Raw genomic sequence first — 23522 nt, forward strand, 5'->3', positions numbered from 1 at the left:
TTTTTTTTATATTAAAATACCAGTGAAATCCAAATAAAAATGAAATGATATCACAGTGAAATGAAATGAAATCAATTTTTTTTTTCGTCGCCGGAGGGTCTTTATTTGTCCGCCTTGCCTGACTTTTTCATTCAGTTTTTTCCAAGAATCCGCCATGATTGAACAAGCATGTGATAGACACGCAATGCATGTTGCTAGTGGCAGCGTTCGTCTGGTTCGAAAAATTAATTTTGATTTCAATTTATTTTACTTTGATATCATTTCATTTTTGTTTGTATTTCACTTGTATTTTAATTTAAAAATAAAACTAATTTGGAGAAATTTATAAAAAAAAAATTATAAATCAAAATGAAACTAATAGCAAACTCAGAATAATTCCTTTAAAATCGTGATTTTTCGAATGGCAGTTCTGGGCCAACATACACAGGTCTCCCCGATTGGTTGAGTGAGTGAGTGACACAAATACATACGAAACCTAACTACAACCGGCTTCTATGCTTCACCTCAAGTAACCACGAGTCAAAAAAGGGACGCTATCGACTCTTTTTTTTCTTTTTCTTTTTTTTTTTTTTTCTTTTAACCAACTTTGAGTTTTTTGGAAAGCAGATGAAAACACTCGCTCGAGTTGTTGATATAGCCTCTAAAACCAATAAGAAATTCAAAGCAAAAGTTCACCACCCCACCAGTCATTTCCTTTGTTTTCTCTTCATTATTTATTAATGAGTTTGTGAAGATTAATTCCTCGTCCTTGTTGAGATGGCTACAGCTCAACAGAAAGTCGCTTTCTTTTTCTGCTTGTTTTTCGCAAGATTTGGTATCTTACACTCTGCTGTGATAACTGGTGGCATAACAGTGATCGAGACGTACAATTTAAGAAAGTACCCAGACCTTTTAGAAGGGCTTAAGTTAGCTGTGCGATTGGTGAACGCGCGAGAAGTATCCAAGTACAAGTTTGTTTATCTGCCTAACACACTCAAGGCGTCCAAACAAGTTGTTCAGGGGGTATTGTACCGTGCGAGTGTGACACTCGCGCCCTCGAAGTGTAAAAATGATGCCAGCGAGATGAGGGAAGACTTCGAAACATGCGGGGTGGATTTTCTGAGCCCCGAGGTTTTACAGCAACAAAAGAGTTGCGAGTTCTTGATTTGGTCGCAACCTTGGCTGCCAGAGCAGGAGCGTTTGTCGATAGAAAAAGCGGAGTGTAAACCTTCGTCTGCAGCCATAGGAACGCAGCCATGAAGTTTGCGTTCGACGTTGAAGTTGGATGTTAACCCTCGATTCAACTCATTACACGGATGATTCGTAATCATTGACGCGTTTGTGACTCATATCATCAGAACTTGAATCTTGTAATGTTCTAGCGTTTGTGTTCGTAGATGAAATGTTTTACCATTCGGCTGAAAGTTGTAGAAGACTGCTTTTATGTGGTACTGATTATATATTGTGTTCTCCGTTCCTAACTTGCATTTTGTTGACGAAAATTAAATTGAACGTGTATGAGCTGTACTCCCGTGTTGCTTTCTGATGATAACACACATTTGCTGCTAGAAGCAGTAGTCTTCATTGCGTCCCAAAAGTGAAAACCATCTTAAAATTAAGGTTAAAAATGTTTTCGTAATCTTAAAGTGTTCAAAACGCGTATGCATTATTGTCTTATAATGGAAATACTAAGGTCGTGAGCAGTGCTTCCCTGTGGTGGCGTTTATTACGCTGTAAAAGGGAGTTTAAAAGTAGTGCTTTTTTGTAGTGCTGTTTATTTTCCTATACAAGGCCGTGTTTAAAACATTTGAGTCTGTCGACAAACTCCTGTGTGGCCATTCAAATGAAAGCTACTACATTGAGAGTTTAGACCGGGTTTCAATCTAGTGTCGTAGAGCGAAAAGCAAAGTAGTTACTTTAGCCCATCACAACAGAAGCAAACATCGCAGAGCCAATCAGCATTCGAAGCAAATACGAGTCACCGGCCTAAAGCGCGGGAAAACGCGTGTGAGCAAGAGACGATTTTTGTTTGGTTTTGCTTCTCATTGGTTGACAATATGCGCTCGAGTTTTGTCAACCAATCACAGAGCGTAGCGCACCTAAACCAAAGTAAACACGAATTGTTTTCGATACTCAATTGAAAACCGCTCGATGTGGCGCTGTCATTAACCAGCGAGTAATAGATCCTTAATTCCTTATCAGTGAGTTGAATTATCCTTTATTCTGAATTTTGAAGCCCAGCTGTGGAAGGTTTTGGAAGGTTTAGCTTCTTATTTCGGGTTTTTTACATTAAGGGCCTTTCCACACTAGTGAAAAATCTGTTTATTCAGACAAATTTTCTGTCATCATCAACGCTTTACAAATGCGGATGGTTTGTCACGACTTTACAAATTTTGTTCAAGACGGGTTGATCTTCGAAGGCACCGCCGCGGGTTAAGACTGGACAAAATCGATTAAATAAACAAAATTGTGTTTTTCTTGTCAATTATTTTTCGTAAAGCCATTATTAGTGCTTCCACTGTTGACAGATTGGATAGACTGCAAAGTGTAAGTGGCTTCGAGTGCGTAAACAAAATTTGAATACAAAAATTGCCTCGACCAAATATTTTGTGCGGATTTTTACAAGGCAGTTCTTAAATTGTGTGCTAGTGCCTGCTAGTGCGGAAAGGCCCTAAGTTACCAATAAGTCTTTTAATCGACACAATTTCGTCACCGAAGTAATGTCTCCTCATTGGTTCTTTCAGTTTGAATGGCGGAAACCCTTCACCAGATTACGAAAGAAGGCGAGGCTCCTCAGGTACAGCTCTTGGGGATAGCAACTCTCCTAATGCGCACATGCGCGCTGCAGCCAGTGTGGATCGGATTAATATGATGGGCGAGGGGAATTCTGGGAGGAAACTGCCGTCGATGCCGGATTCCATGCAGAGGTCGCCGATGAAGATTTCAGGTCGCGAAGGAGAAATAGCGGCTTTGAAGAGAAGCAACAGGAGATCGGCATCATCACACAACTTAGTGAATAATTCAGAAGGTAAATATATTGATTATTAGAATATAGGGTATTTGTAGACGTAGTGTCTTGTGTGATTAGGGCCTTAGTGCGCGTGCGCTGCAGTATACTGTAACACCAAACGCGTCATGCACTCCTCCCACTAGCCAAAAAACGTCTTTGGAGGAGGCTACTAGCGTGCATTCTTTTGAAATGTTTCCTAAATACTTGAAATTTCCTGTTTTTCGTACAGAAATGATTCTACCTTTGGAGGGTACGATAATCCATCTGGTTGATTCATTCTTCGTGTTCATCCGGAAAATTACGAGGTTAAAATATCTTTCGCGTGTCGTATTTGAGAACTTTCGATAATCTACTGTGCAAAGAATGAAAAAATTCAATTGTCAGATATAAAAAAGGTGATTACAACTCGCCAATACTTTATTTTCCCCAAGTGCTTGTTGTTTCCAATAAAGACATGACCAATTTTCGTGCTCGCATGAAAGGGTTGTGTTAGAATGGTCGCAAATGCTCGCAAAGACTGTTCGACAACTCTTGAATTCTCGGAAACATTTCGCATCCGAAGAAGTAATTAACAGGCACAATTTTGTTGGCTACTTTGACGAGATCATCATTAACGTCCTCTTTCTTTCCTTTCGTGACAGGTGGTCCTTGGGAGATGAGAAAACAGTCAGCTTCCTAGAAACTTTATGACCGGCAGCAAGAGATAACGACAGGTTGCGTGACGGCTGTCAATTATTTTTGTCTATTGCGTTACGCGTGACTAGAGTCAAATCGATTAACTGTCACAAACTCCACGTCCGAAAGGCTGCTTAATTAGTTGATGACGTTAAATTCTACAATCGTCTCGAGTTCAGGAGAATTCGAGGACAAGTTAAATGACTGCTGCGGTTTATTGAATAGACATGCGCAAATTATGCGGACAACAAGGGAGAAGGGGAAAGGAAATATCCCTAGGAAATAGGGAAGTAATATCCCTGGGGTAACATCCCAGGGATGGTGGGATTTATTCAAGGCGTCCGGTAGAAATATGGAAGTAGCAATAGATTAAATGGTGATATAGACGAGTTGGTAACATTTATATTTTGTGTACCTTAAAGTTATATTTAACAGTTTATTTGTTCCACTGAATTACTATCATGGCATTTTGGTTGAGGTGTGCAACTTCAATTTGTTTTATTTCGTTCTTTTAAGTTTCATTATTTGTAAATAATTTCGCTGACTTATTGGATGGAAGCGTGTCTGTTTTTGTGCGGTTTTGTTATGGCTGCCTGCTGTATTAGAGCGATTTTCAATCGAGTGAAGAACTAAAACCAAATCAATTCTGTGGCGTGTTACAATAGACACAAACAGCGCCATGAACCAATCAGAACTCGAAGCAAATACACGTGACCGCTGCCAAGCGCGGGAAAACGCGTGCAACCAAGCCGCGGTTGGTTTAGCCTGTTTCTGATTGGTTAAAAAAGTGATGAGTTTTGCTAACCAATCACAGAGCGCAGTTAAGCAAAACAAACACAGGCGCTTAATTACTTTCGACACTCGATCGCAAATCGCTACAACTGACAGAATCACCTTATTACAGAACATTTTTGGCCACAATTGATATTCGCTATTTTGGAACGGAAATATTTCTAGAACTTTCTTTCTCTATGAAATGAGAGATTTTCGTATTTCCCGACATCAGATTTCGAGGGTTTTTAAAGAAATAGCAAAGATCTTAACGCGGAAATTTTTCGTAAGATGGTAATCAGAATTATAAGCATATCAGCGTTCCTTTCGGTTTCACTTGTCTGTGGTTTGAAAAAAAATACCAACAGCGGTTTTGTTTTTCTTTTGGTGGGTTTATCTTCTTTGAGTATTAATCAATTTCTTTTGGCGATTTCGTGCACTCTTTTCTTTTGTAAAACCTTAAATTAGTACCGCTACTGCATAAACATCCAATGAAGAAAATCAGTTTATTTATTACTAGACATTATGTAGAGTGGTGATAGTTACATTCAAGGCAGTTTACTTTTTCTCGGAGTATTGTCCGTGAAATTTCAAGGACTGTCCGAAAATTCGCCGAAGATTATCGGATGAGACCACGTGGTCCTTTCGGCGCATTAGGGTAACGTTACGAATTTATCCTCAATTTTGGACTGTAATGGAGCGGTAATGGTAGTCACCTGGGGATGTTTGGTCGGTGGTTTTGTAGGAGCTGTTCAATTAGCACGATGCAGCAAAATGTGACCACTTTTTGAGTAATTCGCATGTTTCGTGTGATCAACTTTAAAGAACCCAACACAAACTTCACTCGTGGCCTTGAGTGGGTTTTCTTTCAGCTTTTGTTTTGAATTCTGATTGGTCAATCCAAGTTCGGTGACAGTTCAGTCACGCAAGTGGTCACTTTTGAGCGCGTCGCGCTGTAACTAGTTCAATTAATTATAGTCACAGAAGTCTATTTTTAAATTTAGCTCTGTTGAATATTGGGTCGGTTTGAAAAGAAAAATTGTAATTGTTGTGGGACATATTTCATGTACATTGAGCACAAGAGCTTTTTTTATTGTTATTTTATTTTATCGTTTATTCCCGACTGTATAATTTGCTTTTGATTGTGTCGTTGGGGAAAACAGTCAATAAAAACCGACTCGAAAAATAAATGCCCGCTTTATTAAGTCGTTGGTGTCTACAAAACTAACTATACCTTGAGGACGGTGCCTACTATTGTTACTGCGCATACGTTCTGTGCATCTCGCGATACTCGGGTTTCCTATGGGTGGTGCCTACTAATACAGGGATATTTTTGCACGGTTTAAAACTTTTCGGGGAAAGAAGAATTTAGCAAGTGCTTTTGGTATCCAAAAAGAAAATTAGGGGTAACCATGCATTTTTCAGAGATAATAAAGCTTCAATTTGAAAAACAACGCCATACATTGCTTTGTATTTTACTGCTTTTCAGAATAATTGTTGCTTAATTATCTCAACAAAAAAAAATGCGTGGTTAGCCCTAATTTTCTTTTTGGATTTCCACAGCCCTTGCTAAGATCTGCTTTTCCCGCATAGTCATAAACTGCGCAAAAATACTTCGGTATTAGTGGGCACCGTCCTTAAGCATCGGAGAGTAAATGCATGTAAAACTGTCACAAGCTGTCCTGGAAGATAAGTTAAGGCTAATTTTCATATACCCATTAACCCAGCCGATTTATAAAAATCTGTGGCAGTCCTACAGAACGGGGTTTGCATTGCCGCCATGTTGGTGTATAAAACAAAAGAAAATTTGTTCGTATAGTTTGCATAAAAATGGAAGTTAACTCCCAGAGGAGAAAAATCTTATTGTTCCTGTACACCAACATGGCCGCCATGACGTCACATGTAAAACATCAGTTGGCCCATAAGTTTGAACCCATCAATCGGGTCGGTACTTAGTGTTTACACGTTTTTCTTAAAAGTTGTGTATGTACCAAACTTCCTCGACTCGTCTGGCACTGTGTTGAAGTCGGTTCCACATCTTTAATCCAGGTATCACCATGATTTTAGGTGCTGATGAAATTACTAAGTAATTATAGTAGCATTAGAGCGGTTTTCAATTGAGTGGTGAAAGTAATTTCGCGCTTGCTTTGGTATTGCATTTCTACGCTCTGTGATTGGTTAACAAAACTCGCGCCACTTTCTCAACCAATGGGAATCCAAACCCAAACCAATCGTGTTTTGGCCGCACGCGTTTTCCCGCGCTTGGCGCCAGTTACATGTATTTGCTTTGAATTTTGATTGGCTCGTTGTGTTGTTTACATCTGTTGCTATTGGCCAGAGTAATTACTTTGGTTTTGGTTTTACTACACTCAATTGGAAACCGCTCTATTACAGGAGCATTGCTACAAGAACACTGAAACTCGTTACAACTGGTTCTTAGCATCCACACCTTTAAATTTCAACTTCCGAGTTGCTTGCAACCTCATTGTGAAAGCGAGGCTTCGTGCCATTTTTATTTCATTCACATGCAACTGAATAAAACCTAATTTTCACATGAAAAACTTTGCACTAAAACCTCGCTTTCGAAATGAGTCAAAGCAACTCGGAATGGCCTATTTTCACCCACATCCCTTAAACGACACTCAATGTTATGCAGTTTAAATTTTCGAACTCGCGCTTCCTTGTCCCATTTCAAGGATTAGTTGTCCCGCGGGATTATCACACACCCTATCCCGTTCATAAACCACGTTTCCTCGTAGGATGGTCTTGTGCACCACTCCGTGTAATTTCATGTTGTGGTACGGCGTCACCTGCCATAAATAAATAAAAACGTTGAACCCTTGTACACTCCTAAGCATCGGCTATTCCCCCCCCCCCCCCGGTGGGGAGGGGGGTAGGGGGTACGTAGACCTTTTCATGGGGACTTATGATGGTTTTCCCGAAAGGAGGGGGTAATGACGGAGGGTGGTTCCCCGGCGTGGAAAAAAGGGCGGTTGTAAAACAAAAGTCACGTCGTCATGTTGTAGCCGTCTTAAATGGAGGAAAAACAGACCACTGTAAAATAACTTTCTCGTGATAGCACTGACGTAGAAGAGAACAGAAGCCCATTTGTTAGGCAGAGAACTGAGAGAATATAGCTCCATTTAGACAGGGAACATCCACTTGAGGTTAAGCAGTGATCTACACTATTTAGGCCAAAGCACTGATTTAAAAACGGTTTGCTGTCATTTGTTGTCTTGGCTAACTCTCTGAAATAAGTGATTTTCGTCTGCTAGCCCTCGTTGTGCCTAGTGGATATCGAACGGAGATATGAAGCAAGTGAACCGTGTTCGAGGCGTACACCAATTTGATTTCTTAAATATCTTTTACCGTTTGAAATAAGATGTTGTGTAAAAATCTTAAGACTTCTGTTGTGTAAAAATCATAGGGGGTCCAACCTTGTTTTGGAGTATCCATTCTAGTAACAACCGTTCCGAGATGCTCAAAGAAGGCAGATTCTGTCAGTTCAGGTACAGACGTTTATAATGATAATTTGAATTTTTTTGCGTAGGCCAGGTAGCGACATTCTTTTGCTACTGTTGGAAAGGACACCTTGAGATGAATACAAATACTAAGTTTGAGATAATAACGAAGATATAGTTTCGTAAATTTAGGAAATTTTACAGACCTTTGCGTGGAGACGGGCAGACACTTGCCGTCTCCACACAAACATCCGTAACAATTCTCAGACTTAACGGAACGCTATATTCAATAGACTATTACTACTATTCACAGCACCCTATTTTTCCGTTTGATTTTGGACACTCGTATGCTTCCATCGAACTCCCGCCATCTTGGTTTGTAAAAGCGAGCGCAACCTGGGGAGAGTGCCCAAACGACTGAGGGGAGCAGGAGTGGGGAGGCGATAGGAAAAATATTTTTCACTCTCCTCCTCACCGATTCAACGTACCCTGACTAGGATCCCCTTCGGTAGTTTAGGCACTCTCCCCAGGTTGCGCTCGCCTTTATAAACCAAGATGGCGGGAGTTCGACCGAAGCGTACGAGTCTCGAAAATCTCACGGAAAAATAGGGGACTGTGAACAGTCTATATATTCACTAGTTTGTAAAAGATAAGACTCGCACTTGGCCAGCCTTCATCAAAATTAAAAATTTTACCGTGCTAAACGAGAATTGTCCAGCATGCAAGATGATACTGCAGTGTCGTCTAAATACTGTTGGGAAATGTTCGTGGGATGATCGAACTTTCCCTCAATAGACCCTTCTCCAAAATGGCGGCAACAGATTTGAATGAATAAATGTAAATATATGAAACATATGTTTGAACTGCGGATAAAAGATCAAATAAAAGAAAGATCCTCGCAGTTACTACGCAACTTAAGCAGTTGCTAATATAAAGCCTGAAAAAAAATTTTCAGGCATTCTTTTCGCAACTGCTTAAGTTGCGTAGTAACTGCGAGGATCTTTCTTCTATTTGAAATGTGAACTGAAAGAAAAACTGACACCAGCACTGGAAAGAGCACCGTTACTTTAGTAACCTTTCAAAGTTTCAGCGTATTAGGTGTTATATCAGCTTAGGAAACGTAAGATGAAATTTGACAAATTTACAGACATTTGTATGACTGGGGGTATACGTCATACCCCCAGTCAACATACAAACGCCCGTAAATTTTCCATTTTTCAACTTACATTTTCTCAGCTGATATTACACCTGATATTCTGAAACTTTGCAGGGTTACTAAAGTAAAAGTCCTCTTTCAAGTGTTGGTATACGTTTTTAATTCTAACTTAGTTGAATTTTCGGCCCCCATTTTGGAGAAGAGTCTATTCCACGGATGCTACATTGCTCGCGCGCGCAATTTCATTTCTTAGATTAATAAAGACTGAGTGAGGATGCTTGAATAATCAATACCTTGTTTTTATGCCTGGTATTTTTCTGATCAACCTGTAAGGGAAAAGACCGTGTTTAGTAATTTTTCAAACACGAGAAGATGTGTTTCGTCAGATATCCAACAATGAGAAGTAGGTTGAAAAAAACGAGACGCAGCCCAGTTTTTTTAAACGACTTCGAGGTGTTTGGATATCTGTTGAAACACACTTTCGAGTGTTTGATATGGCTTCTCAAATGATTAATAATTCTTGGAGAAATTCAAGGCTAAAGTTGGCAAAATTTTATGGTAATTAGGAACACATATCCAAACCACGGTCACGGTAGTGATTTTCTTTGTTTTCTCTTGATGAATTATTAATGAGTTTGAGAATTCTGCTTCTAAAAGAGAGGACAGTTTACAACAACCACACGAGTAATTTCCAATTTCCGCGCGTTCTTACTGGACAAAACACGTCACGTAGTACAAAATGAGACGATAACAGTCGTGCGATTTAATATCCATCGCCTCTTTTTTTCAAAGAGAAAAAAATAAAGAAAGAAAGTCACATTTTTAGGTCTAAACTGTTGTAATCTAATCACTAGTCAGCTTGCAATCAGCCATCGCCATCACTGGCTGTTTTGTCTTTTTTAGGTCAGGCGCATGCGTTTCAGAATTTAAACGGATGGTTGTAAAACAAATAAGATATTTTTCAGCTTGCTGGAGGATTGTGCCCAAGGATGAGAGATTTTCCGAAAGACGAACAGTTCGCCGAGAAACAAAGCTTCGAAGGCAACTGTGAAAGTTTGATGGCAATGTTTCAACCGATTGGCAGAGGGCATCATCCTCCGATACAGCAGCTGCTTGAGTAAAGAGATTTATTTATTAAATAACATCTGTCATGTGTTTCTTTCGGAAAGGAAACAAACTTCGTGGTGTTACAATGAATCGCCGGATAGAATTCGCCAAAACTGGTCTCGTTAAAGTAAAAAACAAAGCGAAGATGATGAAGACAAGTAAGACCAGACTAATTTTTTTTTCAGGGTTTCAAATACATCGCAACTACACAGGCTGCTAACAAACATTATTGTAAAGATCGTCAACTCGGAAAAAGTCACCGCGTTTTCTATCTGTTTTTGTGACGCCAGGATTTTAAAGGGGAAGTATCACGCGAACTTGATCTTTCAAAACCTAAAAATGTCTGTTTGTCAAAAAAGAGGATTAGTGCCTCTGGGCAGAGACAAAGTAGGTCGGAATGGATTGAAACGCATTTTTGTTTCCAAAATGCACTAGAACAGGTCACGAGTTGTTCCCTCCAAGAATTGAGTTGCTTTCTTTCCTCTCGTTGTTCTAGAATTATTTTGTAGCTAAGTGAAGGTCTTGTTTCACCATTTTTAACAAAAGGCGTCAAAAACGCCAAAACACTTCGCCTTTACGCTTTACTTTATCGTGTGAACGCGCCTTCTTTTTCTACAAATTCAACTTTATTTTCCACTTACCACAAAAGATTCGTTGGGATCCCAAAGCACGAAATCGGCATCCATACCAACGGCAATTTTTCCTTTCCGGTGACTCAAGCGACTCAACTTTGCAGGCTCTTCACACATAACACGAACGAGATCATGCAAAGAGAAACCTCGGCTGGAGGCCTGAGACCAAAAGATAGACAAACCTGGAGAGAAAACAAACATGATGACCTTGGTATCATCATCATCATCATCATCAATCTTTATTAACCCTCGGATTGTAGAGTAGTTTAATGCAGCTAATGTCCCCGAGCATTTTCCCACCCAACCATGATAATATACACACAAAGACCAGACCACAATACCGGGAACTACGTCCCGTAAACTGCCTTTAATTTCGATAGGAGCCTTAATCAGAGATTATGACTTCTGTTAGTGGTAATCAAGAATTATCGGAGTGCCTTTCTGCCATTAAGCTCTAGCGGACCTTTTCCTACTCGTTTCAATTGGACTTGTTTGGGTACGTTTCATTTTGGTTCCTTGCGTAGCTCGTCTCGTTTGCTCAAAGACAACATTTCAACGCGCAGGCGAAAGCAGCGATTGGCGGTGAAGCCACAAAACTGAAACTCGCGTGCATTTAGCTCGAAAGTAACAAACCCATACCATGCCAACAGAGGCTTTTACTTTTGTATTGCTCGGCTGGGTTTCTCTCGGGCACAATACACTAGCCACTACGCTGAATACTAGAGACGCGAACAACTTCGTACACGCTAAAAGACTTTCCAGAAAGAAACCTCTGCTAGCAGGTACAAACCCAGCGAGAAGTTAAAAGTTTTTCTTTCCACGTACCATACTGCACCCCGGATATTCCTCCCCAGGCCGCCATGAAATCTCCTTTTTCCAAGAGTTTCAAGTCCGCTGTACAGGGGGAGTGGTCTGATATTACCAAGTCGATGTCACGTGACTTGAGGGCTTCCCATAAAGCTTCCTTAAAACGAAAAAAGGAAGAAAATCGTCCATGTTGAGATGGTTACTATCCAACTTATGCGTAAATCAGATTATTGGATACATGTTCATTTAAAAATTCGAGTTTAATCATAGTGTGAACTTATATATGAAAACAATGAAAACTGGAATACAGTATTGTCCCTGAAAAAGAAACTTATGCGCCACAGTTGTAAGCAAAAGTTTTATTGCGCAAAGCTGTTCCAATATTTCCTTAAGCACCATCTTTTGACCCCGGGGGATATAAAAGGGTAAGGGGTCGGACCTCGGGGCGGAGCCTCCCCGTATTAAATTTTTTTTAGTAACCCCCCCCCCCCCCCCTCCCCCGGCCTCGTCCTAGGTCTGGTCAATTTATACCCTTCACATTCACATTGTCGCAATTACCACCATAATCATCCACGACTTGCTCTAGTCTAGCCTCGCAGCTCAGTCGATAGTGCAACGGACGATCAAATACGGAGGTCGTGGGTTCGATTCCCGCCGAGGTCAAAGATTTTTTTCTTTGCCCCGTGTTACCTCCCATTTCCTTACGAGGGCTAAGGCTCAGTGGGAAATTCATGGGTTCACTTTCGCACTTTAACATACACTGCTCAATCAATAGCTTACACCATCCCTCACTGAAATGGCTTGGGGATCTAGGGACATTTGATTGACTGACTGTTCAGTAATAAGAAAGAGGTGTCCATAAATAGAGCGGTTTTCAATGGAGTGTTGTAGGTAACTGGTGTTTACTTTCGTTTTGCTTTCCTCTGCAACATGATTGGTTCTCAACCAATGAGAAGCAAAACTGAAATAAATCGTAAATTGCTCGCACGCGTTTTCCCGCCAGTTGCTTCGAGTTCTGTTTGATCATTTGACTGTTCATATTTGCGGTGATCGGCAGGAATAATATCTTTAGTTTTAACAACAGTCAAAAAAAGACCGCTCAATCAGAGTTCACATTCGTCAACTGTATTTGTGTTTTTGTACTACTTGTTTAAAAGCAAATAAGCCTGTTTTTAGATAATTTAGTTTTTAACTTAACATTCCTTCCTTTTAGCATTTTTTTCATTGTAAAGCGCCATGACCTATTATTGATTTGGCAATATATAAGTGTATGTTGTGGTTCAATTTTATCCGTGGATTAAATTTTCTTTTTCTTTTTGTTTCAATCTCATTGTCATACATTACCATACCCAGAACAATTGGAAGATAAAATTTAAACCAAAGATTAAATTAAACCAAAACATATATATTGTTGTTATTGTTGTTGTTGTTGTTGTTGTTGTTGTTGTTGTTGTTGTGTACTGACTTGATTTAAAGCGTCTCTCACTGGTGGACAACATTTAAACTGAGTGGCACCATTAGGTACATCCTCAGCTAGGAGCGACAGATAGTGGTGCGTGGTTTCTATCGTGAGAGGGACCCCCTCCTCTCGGGCCTTTCTGATCATGGGCAAAGCACTGGCTGAAGAAAGGTGCACGATATGACAAGGTACCCTAAAAAAGAAAGATGATAACATGAGATAAGACGACGTGTTTCAATTAAAACTATTTGAACCTGATCTAAAATAGTAAATTGATTTGATAAAAACTTTTTAAAAACTAAATTTTCGGCAACCTTCTGTTGCCTTTGTCAGAGTTTGAAACAGTGTCGATTGCATAATTTATGGTTCTAATTTGCCGCCTGTCCCAAGGGATGTTGCTATAGGTAAATAAACCTCTGGGAAATATAAATGTTCGTTAACAGAGTTGTGGTCTTGGATGGAATGTAATACTTCCAGAAAAAGGCGTTCTTGCTTACTGTTTACGTTTCTTCCTACAATTTCAACGTAGTCTTGTCAAATGTGGTGATCTGTTGTTTCGGCATGGTGCCTAATTGCGCTTTCATTGTTCGACCTTACACCTGGTTTGTGTTCTACACCTCGCGAATTCCAGGACCTCGGCATCAGGCATGAAATCTGTACCTAATCAGTGGGAAGATTAAAATCAAGATTTCATGCCTGATGCCGAGGTCCTGAAATGAGCGAGGTGTAGAACACAAACCGGGTGTAAGGTTGAACAATGAAAAAGTGATCAAAATTCTAAACATAGTCGTTTTATTAGGTAGTACCCTACACTGTTGATTCTGGTATTTCTTAGGACAGGCTTCCACCCAGAAGTTCAACCACTTACCATTTAACCACAGGCTGACTAAGCTCTACAATTTATATTGACCTTTGTAATGTATCAGGGTTTGTATGGGGAAAAAGTATCCTATTAATTTGAAGGCAACATTAGGAACTATTTGCCTTCCATTCCAATAAGATACTACTTTCCCATACAAACCCTTACAATTTCGCTATTAATATTAAGATAATGGCTGTCGTGATGCTCAAATTACATGATGCTGGTGTTTACAATGGGTTGTTCCAGAAAAAATCCACACCTCCCCGACGGATGGGATTCTGGAAATTCTCACGGGAGGGGGGGGGGGGGGTCTCATGCTTCAGGAAATCCAGGTGAGAGGGGGGGTTAAAAAACGACCCCATCCGTCGGGGGGGGGGGGGGGTGTGCATTTTTTCTGGAATAACCCAATGCAGCAAAGGTCAAATAAACAATCTTAATAAAGGATAGGCCACTTCACTGAAGTGCTTAAAAGAAGGGACTACTCATCGTAAATTATGCTAGAAAGAGTTATTTGACTGAATAATAGTGACCTGTATTCTCTGCAAAGCTTAATCACTAGCTCAATAGCTTGGTTTTCCATGGCCTCTGGACGAGACTGTAGAAAAGTGGTGTACTTGGAAGGGTCTGAAAAGTAGACGTGATACAACATGAGCATAGCATGAGTGAAAATGACTTAAGGCATGCTGTGCACATGGTCCCTCTCTAGAGATTGCCCATGCCACAGCTCCTAATTTTGTTTGTTTATTTCTTAATGTTGTTTTCATTGCTTTACCATAGTTCTTAAGTTTTTTACTTTTTCAAGGGAATGTGCCTCACATGGGTCCTGCGTCCCATTCTCACTGACCCTATTGATCTCGTTCACATTTAATTCTTCTGAATTTTCATACCAGCTAATATTCTAAATATGAGCACAACGTTACTGAGTTTGGTGCAAAACATGTTTTGGATAAAACATCCATGATCAGTTGCCAAATAAGTGGCTGAATGTGGTACATAAACTTAAATAAGTCTGAATATAACAATCATTACGATTATTTTTTTTTATTATTATTTTTAGCTGTTTTTTTGTCCTGTCCAATAAAGCCGTTAAAAAAAATTAATGAAAAGGCAAACTGTCAAGGTGTTCAGGAGGATTACTAAATTGTTGAAATGATAAAATTTAATGTACATACCTCTACTGGCGTTGTCTGGTTCTTGGGGCAACTCAACTTCTGCATGGAACTAAACAAACGTACATTTTTCAGATGTTAAAAGTGGCAACACAACCTAGCATAGTGAAATGTAAAAGTTTTAAGTACAAAACGACTGCTGATGCAGGAAACATCGTTATGCACATGTGATGTCTGTGTTTATCAACTCTTGATGAATTTAAAGGGAAAGTGTCATGGGGTTTTTGACCTCTCATTAAAAAAGGGGGACATTAAGACCTTCACTTAGCTACAAAAGAATTCTAGAACAACAAGAGGAAAGAAATCAACTCAATTCTTGAAAGGAACATCTCGTGATCTGTTCTAGCACATCTTGGAAACAAAAATGCAAGAACTTGAAAAACTTTAGCCTAACATTTTTCAAGTTCAATCCATTCTGACCTACTCTGTCTCTGGATAGTTCTATTGCACTCGAGTAACAATTTACCACCAAACTAGTCAATTATGTTTTGTTTCTGTTGACAGACAAACATTGTTTGGGTTTTGAAATGACATCAAATTCGTGTGATACTTCTCCTTTAAGTTGATTCAGTTTCTCTGGCATGAAGTAATAAGCAACTGAGAGTATTGCTACTTCCTCCTGGATGGGACTAAAGTCTACCCCCGCAGGATGTCACTACCACCACCCATTTACATTTTATACACCTGGACGAAGACAGAAAATGTGGAACAAACTTTCTTGTCTTTTTTTTTTTTAGATGGAAACATTCACAGTAATGCAGAGACCAACCAAGCCTCATACCACCAACCCTCTGATCTTCCCACCATCAGCTTGAAAAGTCTAACATGCTAACCTGACTGCCCCAGTTTGTGCCTCCACAATATTCAAATAGAGTCCTAAAGTGATGACGTCACAAAAACTAAATTTACGAAATTAGGGGATTTGTTAATATACTTGGAAAGAGCATGATGAAAAAAGGCCTACTTGCCAAAAATCAACATCTTATTACAATTTGGGAGCGAGATATTAGCTTTGTTATGCTCTGGTGACTTCAAACAAATCCTTCTAATTTTGTCTCAGTTCCAAACGTTAAGAACTGAGACAAAATTAGAAGGATTTGTATGGAGTCACCAGGGCATAACAGAGCTAATATCTTGCTCCCAAATTGCAATAAGATGCTGATTTTAGGCAAGTAGGCATTTTCATCATACTTTTTCCGAGTATATTAACAAATCCCATAATTTCAAAAATTCAAATATTTGTGACGTCACACTTTAGGACTCTATATGCCATTGGCAACTGTTAATCCTTTAAGTGCCAAAAGTGACCGGCATCACTACTTTATCAAGCATGGAGGTTATGAGAATAAAGGAATGATCACTAGAAATAAAATTTCTTTATGTTTAAACAAATTCTCCCAAATAGTATCAGGGCATTAATATATGAGAACAGCTGGCTGGAAGAATGTGCATTCTGGTATTTGGCTTTGAGGGTTAAATTTGCTAGTCAAGTTACAACAAAAATTGTAAATAAATACAGTTGACTCCCAATAACTCGAACCCTCGCTAACTTGAACCTTGCGCTAACTCAAAACAAATTTTCCTTTTCAGTCAAGTCATTTTCTATATAATTTTACCCTCAATAACTTGAACTCCCAATAACTCGAACCTTTTTCAATTTCCCTTAAAGTCTTGAGTTATCGGGAGTCGACTGTAACTCAACTTTGTTTGAGTGACACTTAACAGTCTGTTACGACTGACAAACCTGTGGCCCTCAGATTCCAGATCAATAATTTGGAATTTGGAAATGTTGGTTTTAGAGGAGAGGGGAAAACTTGAGAACCCAGAGAAAAACTCTCAGAGTGAGGACCAGAACCAACAACAAACTCAATATGCAATATGATGCCGCATAGAACGCCAAGTCCAGGAATCAAACCCAGGCCATATTGGTGGGGGGCAAGTGCTCTCACCACTGCACCATCCCTGGTCCAATACATAATACATACCAGAAACACAGCATCTGTTCCTTGCATTTGTTGCATTGCCAACCTGACGTCATTCTCTGTGACACACGGGAACTCATCAACACCACTGTGCACAAGAAAACACTTGAATCCTTTGACACCTGCATTGACCATAGGCTTTATTTCAGCCTGTCAACCAAGAAAATAGACATTAAAAAATAGCTCATGACAACTAAAAACTAAATAAACACTACAGAAGTCAAAACGTTTTTAGAAGTCCTTAAATATACACCCTGTGGCAGGGTTTAACAAATTTTTGCAAAGTTGAGTCAACTTTTCAATATGTTGCCTTGTCCTACAAAGGCAAATTTTTCAAGGCCAGGCCAGACTGGGGGATAATTCATCTTGATCTTTTATTAATAGATGCCACTTTCAATTTATCTGATTCCACTGTTTTAAGCTGCGTAATGTGATAATGAACATTTGTAAAGTCACACGTATACTGTGACTCTGTTTTATTGTTAGAAATAACATCATGATATGTTTTTGCATCATGGGAAACTCAGAAAACAATCTGAGCTCCAGATGGGATCTGACTAGATCACGGAGGGTTGTGGGTTCAAATCCCATCTGGAGCTTGAATTTTTTCCAAGTTTCTCATGATGCAAAAACTTATCATGATGTTATTTTATTTTATTTATGTTACTGGGTCAGTTCCTCTCATCTGATGTTCCCATTCAGAATTAAAACATGAAATTAAGCTGGTGTGAATTTGTGCATCTTGAAGCAGGGATAAAGTGACCAAAATTTTCAATAATTGTTTCTTATTTTGTTGGATTTGTGATTGAGGAAAATGAAAACTAAGGGCAAAAAAAATTGACAACCATGTTTAGAAGGTCTGTCACTTCAATACCTGATTTCCAGGTACCACCCCTCCCCAGAAAGCAACATCCGTCCAGCACTTGTTCCTGGCGCTGTTCAGTTTAGTGTAGAAGCCATCCAGAGTGGTTGTTGGTGGAATGGAATTTCTATAAATTGAATGAGTAGCAAGACAATAAGATCTCACTTCTGCAGATTTTGGGACATAATAATTATTCTGTGACAAGTGGTCACTGATATAGTCTGTAATAGTATTAACTTTCTTTCTTTAAGAACACTTGTGACATTGCCTAGCCTATCAATATGCAGGACTGACGTGTCAAATGCCAGTACATATACGAACTATATGTAAGTTAGCCAGATCACCACAAGTTTTTCTCCTCTCAGTGCAACTTTGTCCCATTATCATGAAGTGAGATGCACCTTACTGTGCCCACCCAACAAAACATGTTGTTTTGTATTCTATGACTAACTTGTAAAAAAATGTTTGTTGGGTGGCCACGGTAAGGCGCGCGGCACTGTAACAGAACAATGTTTTGTTCTGAGGTTAGGAAAAATGCAACACACATTCCCATACTATTCACTGTTATAATGTGTAAAAGTTAGCTAACTTACTTAATGTCAATCACACAGGAAGTGCTTGCATAATCGCCCGAGCCAGAGGCTCATGATAAAGTGGTTGATGATAATTCAGATCTAATTGGAATTTGAAAAAGTTGGTTTTTGAGTAGAGGGGAAAGCCAGAGTACCAACAAACCCAACCCACACGTGATCTCTGGGAATCAAACCTGGGCCACATTGGTGGGAGGAAAGTGCTCTCACCACTGGGTTTTTTTAAAAGGCGGCCTGCACCCCAGTGGCCCACGACACATGGCCCACAGGCTGCTGCCCGCAGCCCACCTCACTGCTCACAGCTCGGCAGCCCACAGCCCCATTTACAGTTCATGGCGCTGTGGCCCACAGGCCTACCTCAAAGCCCACAGCCACGGGCTGCTGGGCCATAGACCGTTGGGCCGTGGGCCGTGGGCTTTGAGGTTGGCGGCAGGCCACCTTTTAGCAAAACCCCTCACCTCTGTGCCATCTTTCCTCCCCTCCCCTGTCTGGAGGCTCTTGGAAATGCAGAGACAAAATAATAATGATAACAAACCACTCACAGGAGACTTACAAAGGCATGTCTACAATAGTCGTGATCCCACCAGCAGCAGCAGCTTGTGTAGCTGTTGCGAATCCTTCCCACTCAGTTCTTCCAGGCTCATTAACATGTACATGACTGTCAACGACTCCTGGCATAATAACAAGATCCCCTGCATCTAACACCTGAAGAGAATTTAAATTTCTTTCAAAAACTCATTTACTAATTCATAAGTCCATTGACCTATCAAATGGTCGATAAAACATCAGGTGCAGTGGTTTTAAAACCCGATAAAACCTTCTCCTTATTAGTATGCAGTGTTTAATGTTTTTCTCGTATGCTAATTTCCAACGTTCACAAAAGCATCATTGTTATGAACTCTCTTGACACACGCTTTTCCAGGAATGATTTTGAAGCTGTTCAAAAAACTCTCAGCGCATGTTTTATCAGGTCAAAAACCACACGGCTGCGCCTCGTGGTTTTAAATCCTGATAAAACACTGCTGCTCAATTGTTTTAAACATTACCTAATATCAGAATGAACAGGTTAAAAACTTTGTGATTAATTGATCATGTAGCTTTTTGATGATCGATTTCTCTTGATTAGTTACACCCTGCTTTATTAAAAGTTTCATTTACGATTACAGCTTGAATACGTACATTTTATAATTACCACCACTAATTGTGCAGTTCCAGAAAATATCCATACTCCCCCCCAACAGAAGGGTTTTTGTTTTGTATCCCTCCCTCCCCCAGGATATTCCAGTTAGCCTCATACTTTGCAGGGTTCGAAATTGGCGCTCGTCCACTCGCCAATGCGAGTGTCAAGCCCGTCGGGCGAGTGGAAATCTCAGGTTACTCGCCTGGTTTGGCGAGTAGAATTTTCATCTTCAGGAAAATAAAACTGTAACTGAAAGTTTTTGACAAGATTTAGTCTAAACATAGGTACTTTTTCACATTCTGAAAGCTTTAGAAACCTGGCACATACATGCAAACTTTCTGCTTCATAAAAGACCCGTAAAAGAAATGGCTTCTGTTCAAGTAATAGTTACATGAAGTACCCACTAGTAGTCCTATTACTGCTGGTCATAAACAAACCACTCCACTGAGAACACTGAATTATGAATTGGTGACTGTTTAGTGCAGGGCCACTCTCCTGGTCTAGTGTTTTCCCTCGCGTGTTTTTGATTTGAAGATGTGGAGATATTTTCCCGGAGTATCTAAAACTCACAACAAAAAGGTGGTGAAAGAAACTCCTCAAAAGGCAGATGCTAGAGATTATGAGAAGACGAGATCGAGAAGAAGAGGATGAGGAGGAAGTTGTCTTCACTGAAAAGAACGATGACAGTGTTGGAGATGACGATGAGGGTGGTGTCAGACTATGAATCAGACGCTGAGATGCGGAAGAAATGATTCAATAGTAAGCTAAAACAGTGCTTGTAATAAACTAAAACAACAAGAAAAACTATCAACCTCAACATCAAAGTTGTTTCCTGTGCTTTTTTTAGTTTTTGTTTTTTGGGGGGAGGGAGTATTTGGCGAGTGAAAACATATCCGGGCAAGCACAATCTGAATGTATGTCACTCGCCCAGAGGGCGAGTGCTGAGAAATTTAAGTTTCCAACCCTGCTTCGCTTCTAAAATTTTGACTTTTAAGATCCCCCCCCCCCCCCTTAGGAATTTCTAATGACCTTCCATGGGGTAGGTATGGGGTTTTTTTGGAACTGCATATTCATAAATATTACAAAATTTCACTAGTCCTATATGATGAATTTCTTACTTACATAAAGTGCATTTTTGCCTAAATTACAAACAAAGAGAAAAAAAAATACTTAGTTTACAAGATTGTATAGTAAATAGTGATTGGGGAGGAGACCCCAGGAAGGCAAATGCTTGTATAATGAGGTCTCCTCCTGTACTGTTGATACGATGGTACGTGGACATGGCAGACACCTTCGATGAAGGTACCAAATCCCGATTTTTATTTGTTGGCAGAGAGATTTGTAAAAGGTACCAAGTTTCAATGAAAGGGACTAAAAACGTAGAAAGAACTTTTCCTCAAAAACGTACATAAAAAGACGTGATTATTTGATCATGATTTTAAAATAGTTTCCAGTAAAACAAAAGCTAAGGTCGACTTTGAAATGGTCCAAAATCTACGAACTAAATGTTTGAGACAAAACCAGAATTGCCGAATTTTCACTGATTACTTTGCTGGTAATTTTCTACATCAAAACGAAGTGTTTGAATCAGAGAAATTTAATGCGTGAACAATTGCGACTCTTGAACTTTTGTAAGACGGGCACAAGAAGCGCGCATAATGTTTTGCGTCCAGAGTGAGTCTAGACCAACCATTACGCTTTTTATGCGTCCTGTGCCCGTGTTTATACTAAAGACCCATAACCAGACGAACAAAAATGTTTTTCCACGTTCGTCCAGACGGATAATGCGTCCTCTCGTGTAAAAGCGGCAGCTAGATCGGAGTTCGTTGTGTTACGTGAGGCTTGAACTCACCTTTGCTCCGGACGTCATGTGACTCAAATCGAATCCACTTTCTATACCGACAATTTTCCCGTTCTGCACAATGATACATCCCGAAGAAGTGCAATCTGGAAGGACAATTCTTTTTCCTTTGACGATCAAAAGTTCTTCTGCCTCCGCCATATTGGGTTTTCCTAAGCCCACCCCCGGCTTCGAGTCACGGAAAACAAATTGATGGAAAACTGGATCGGGCATCGCGGATCGAGGATCGAGGATCGAGGATCGGAGATCAGGGATCGTTTGCGTTTGGCTGCGGATCGGGGATTTTATTTAATAATCAATAACCAATAAATCTTTATTTAAACACCGGAAAATCCATCAGGAGTATAAAACTTACTAAAACCTGTTTTTCATGAATGCCGTGTATACTAGTACTCTAACATTAAAAATGATCATTAACTAATCTTTTAAATTGACTAACAGATTTTGCTTCTTTCACATGACAGGGCAGGTTGTTCCAGAGAACTGTTCCGCTATAACTAAAGCTGTTTTTCATGAAATTAGTTCGCCGAAATGGGACAAATAGTTTGTTAACAGAGTCCCTCAAGGAGTAATGCGTTTCGTTTCGTTTAACAAATTTAAAGACTTGTATACCATTATGGCTTTCTGTATTTGAAATTGAGTGCTCAAGTCTTTCCAATCGAGTTGTCTAATTAAACGGTTAGCATCAGCATCATAGCTAGAAAAGGTTAAAACGCTAGCGGCACGGTTCTGAAGCTTCTGTAGCCTGTCAAATAATGTTTTACCACAATTACCCCAGACACATAGGTAACTAATCCTTTCCAGCATTCTTCACGGGCCTCCGTGCTATAACGCGAAAGCGTTCGGCAGAAGTGCGAACGGTAAACCGTCAAGTTTTGACACTGTCCACAGTAATCTTGACGGCTACGTGTTGTCAACATTTTTGGTAACATTTTCTTGTATGTCAGTTATTTCACTAGCTTTCAATTCTCTACAGCGCGCCATCGCCATCTTGCATTCGTTTCTTCACCGAACAGCGAGCGTTAAAGTATACATTTATAGCATCGCATTTATTTGGGCTTCCGGGATCGGCGTGGCTGTCGTTTACGTCCTGCCCGCTTACCAGGCTTGGGAAGAAGTGTATTCGACCATTGCAACGAACTCAGCTGTCGTTTTGTGCCTTTTCATTATTTGCGCAACTTATATAAAGATTCGCTCTCACTTAAAACACTCGCCCAGAATTTTCGACTACAATCAAAGGCGAAACATGGAACGGCACATCAAACTCTCGAAAACTTTGTTCACAGTGATAGCAGTGTCCTTCGCTTGTTGGTTCCCAGCCGTAATTGTGTACGTTGTGATGGACTTCTGTTTTAAATGTCTTCCCAAAGACGTAATGTGGATAGGAACTTTCGTGCATTTGAGTAACTCTGCTGTTAATCCCATCGCCTATAGCTGTAGGATGCCAAGTTTTCGAAAAACACTTAATCGATTACTGAAGAAGCAACAACCTGAAAATGTCCAGTTGGCTCAGTTATAAGGGGTTTAGGTCCGCTACCGATTTGGGCCAATAACGATACCCGTTTGGTATAATAGATATCGATACATAACCAAATAGGTATGGATACATTGGTCTGCTCTTTCGCTGCATCGAAACGAAATACTCAACCATTCTCTTTTGTTGTCAAGATGACGAGGTGGAGTACTTGGTGCGTCATCATCATCATCATCATCATCATCATCATCATCATCATCATGACCATCAGCTTTAATTAAATACGGATAAAAACATCAGCCCTTCAATGGGGGCGGACGTCTTGGAAAGGGTTTTGTTAAGATGTGCACCCAGTGTAGCAGTTCTAAAGGAAGATCAAGAATTATGCGGGGGGGAAAAATCAATGGAGAGGAACTGCAGGGACAAGGCGTCACCCTCGAAAAGGCAAGACGACGAGTAAACGATTCAAAACGCCCACTGAGGCA

At 40.0% G+C, this 23522-nt stretch overlaps 2 protein-coding genes across 2 annotated transcripts in view; one reads left to right on the forward strand and one right to left on the reverse strand.

Moving 5' to 3' along the window:
• LOC146460082 (kinesin heavy chain-like) overlaps positions 1-5625 on the forward strand; it is a 37170-nt gene extending 31545 nt beyond the window's left edge. Inside the window, exons 29-30 of the mRNA XM_085088369.1 lie at positions 2724-3007; positions 3631-5625. Coding sequence (XP_084944495.1) covers positions 2724-3007; positions 3631-3668 — 322 coding nt within the window. The 3' untranslated portion in view covers positions 3669-5625. The remainder of the gene's footprint in view (positions 1-2723; positions 3008-3630) is intronic.
• On the reverse strand, positions 5618-21726 carry LOC146460083 (allantoinase, mitochondrial-like). The gene is made up of 11 exons (XM_085088395.1): positions 21555-21726; positions 19076-19227; positions 17945-18059; positions 17074-17220; positions 15092-15140; positions 14450-14543; positions 13064-13250; positions 11617-11755; positions 10801-10973; positions 9346-9378; positions 5618-7245 (listed from the first exon to the last, which is right to left on the reverse strand). Exons 1-11 carry the CDS (start codon positions 21702-21704, stop codon positions 7093-7095), a joined length of 1392 nt encoding a protein of 463 aa, XP_084944521.1. The 5' UTR covers positions 21705-21726; the 3' UTR covers positions 5618-7092.
• Between the last annotated feature and the right edge of the window lie 1796 nt (positions 21727-23522).

The sequence above is a fragment of the Pavona decussata genome, unplaced genomic scaffold (assembly GCF_977016875.1).
Source record: "Pavona decussata unplaced genomic scaffold, jaPavDecu1.1 SCAFFOLD_214, whole genome shotgun sequence".
Lineage (NCBI taxonomy): Eukaryota > Metazoa > Cnidaria > Anthozoa > Scleractinia > Agariciidae > Pavona > Pavona decussata.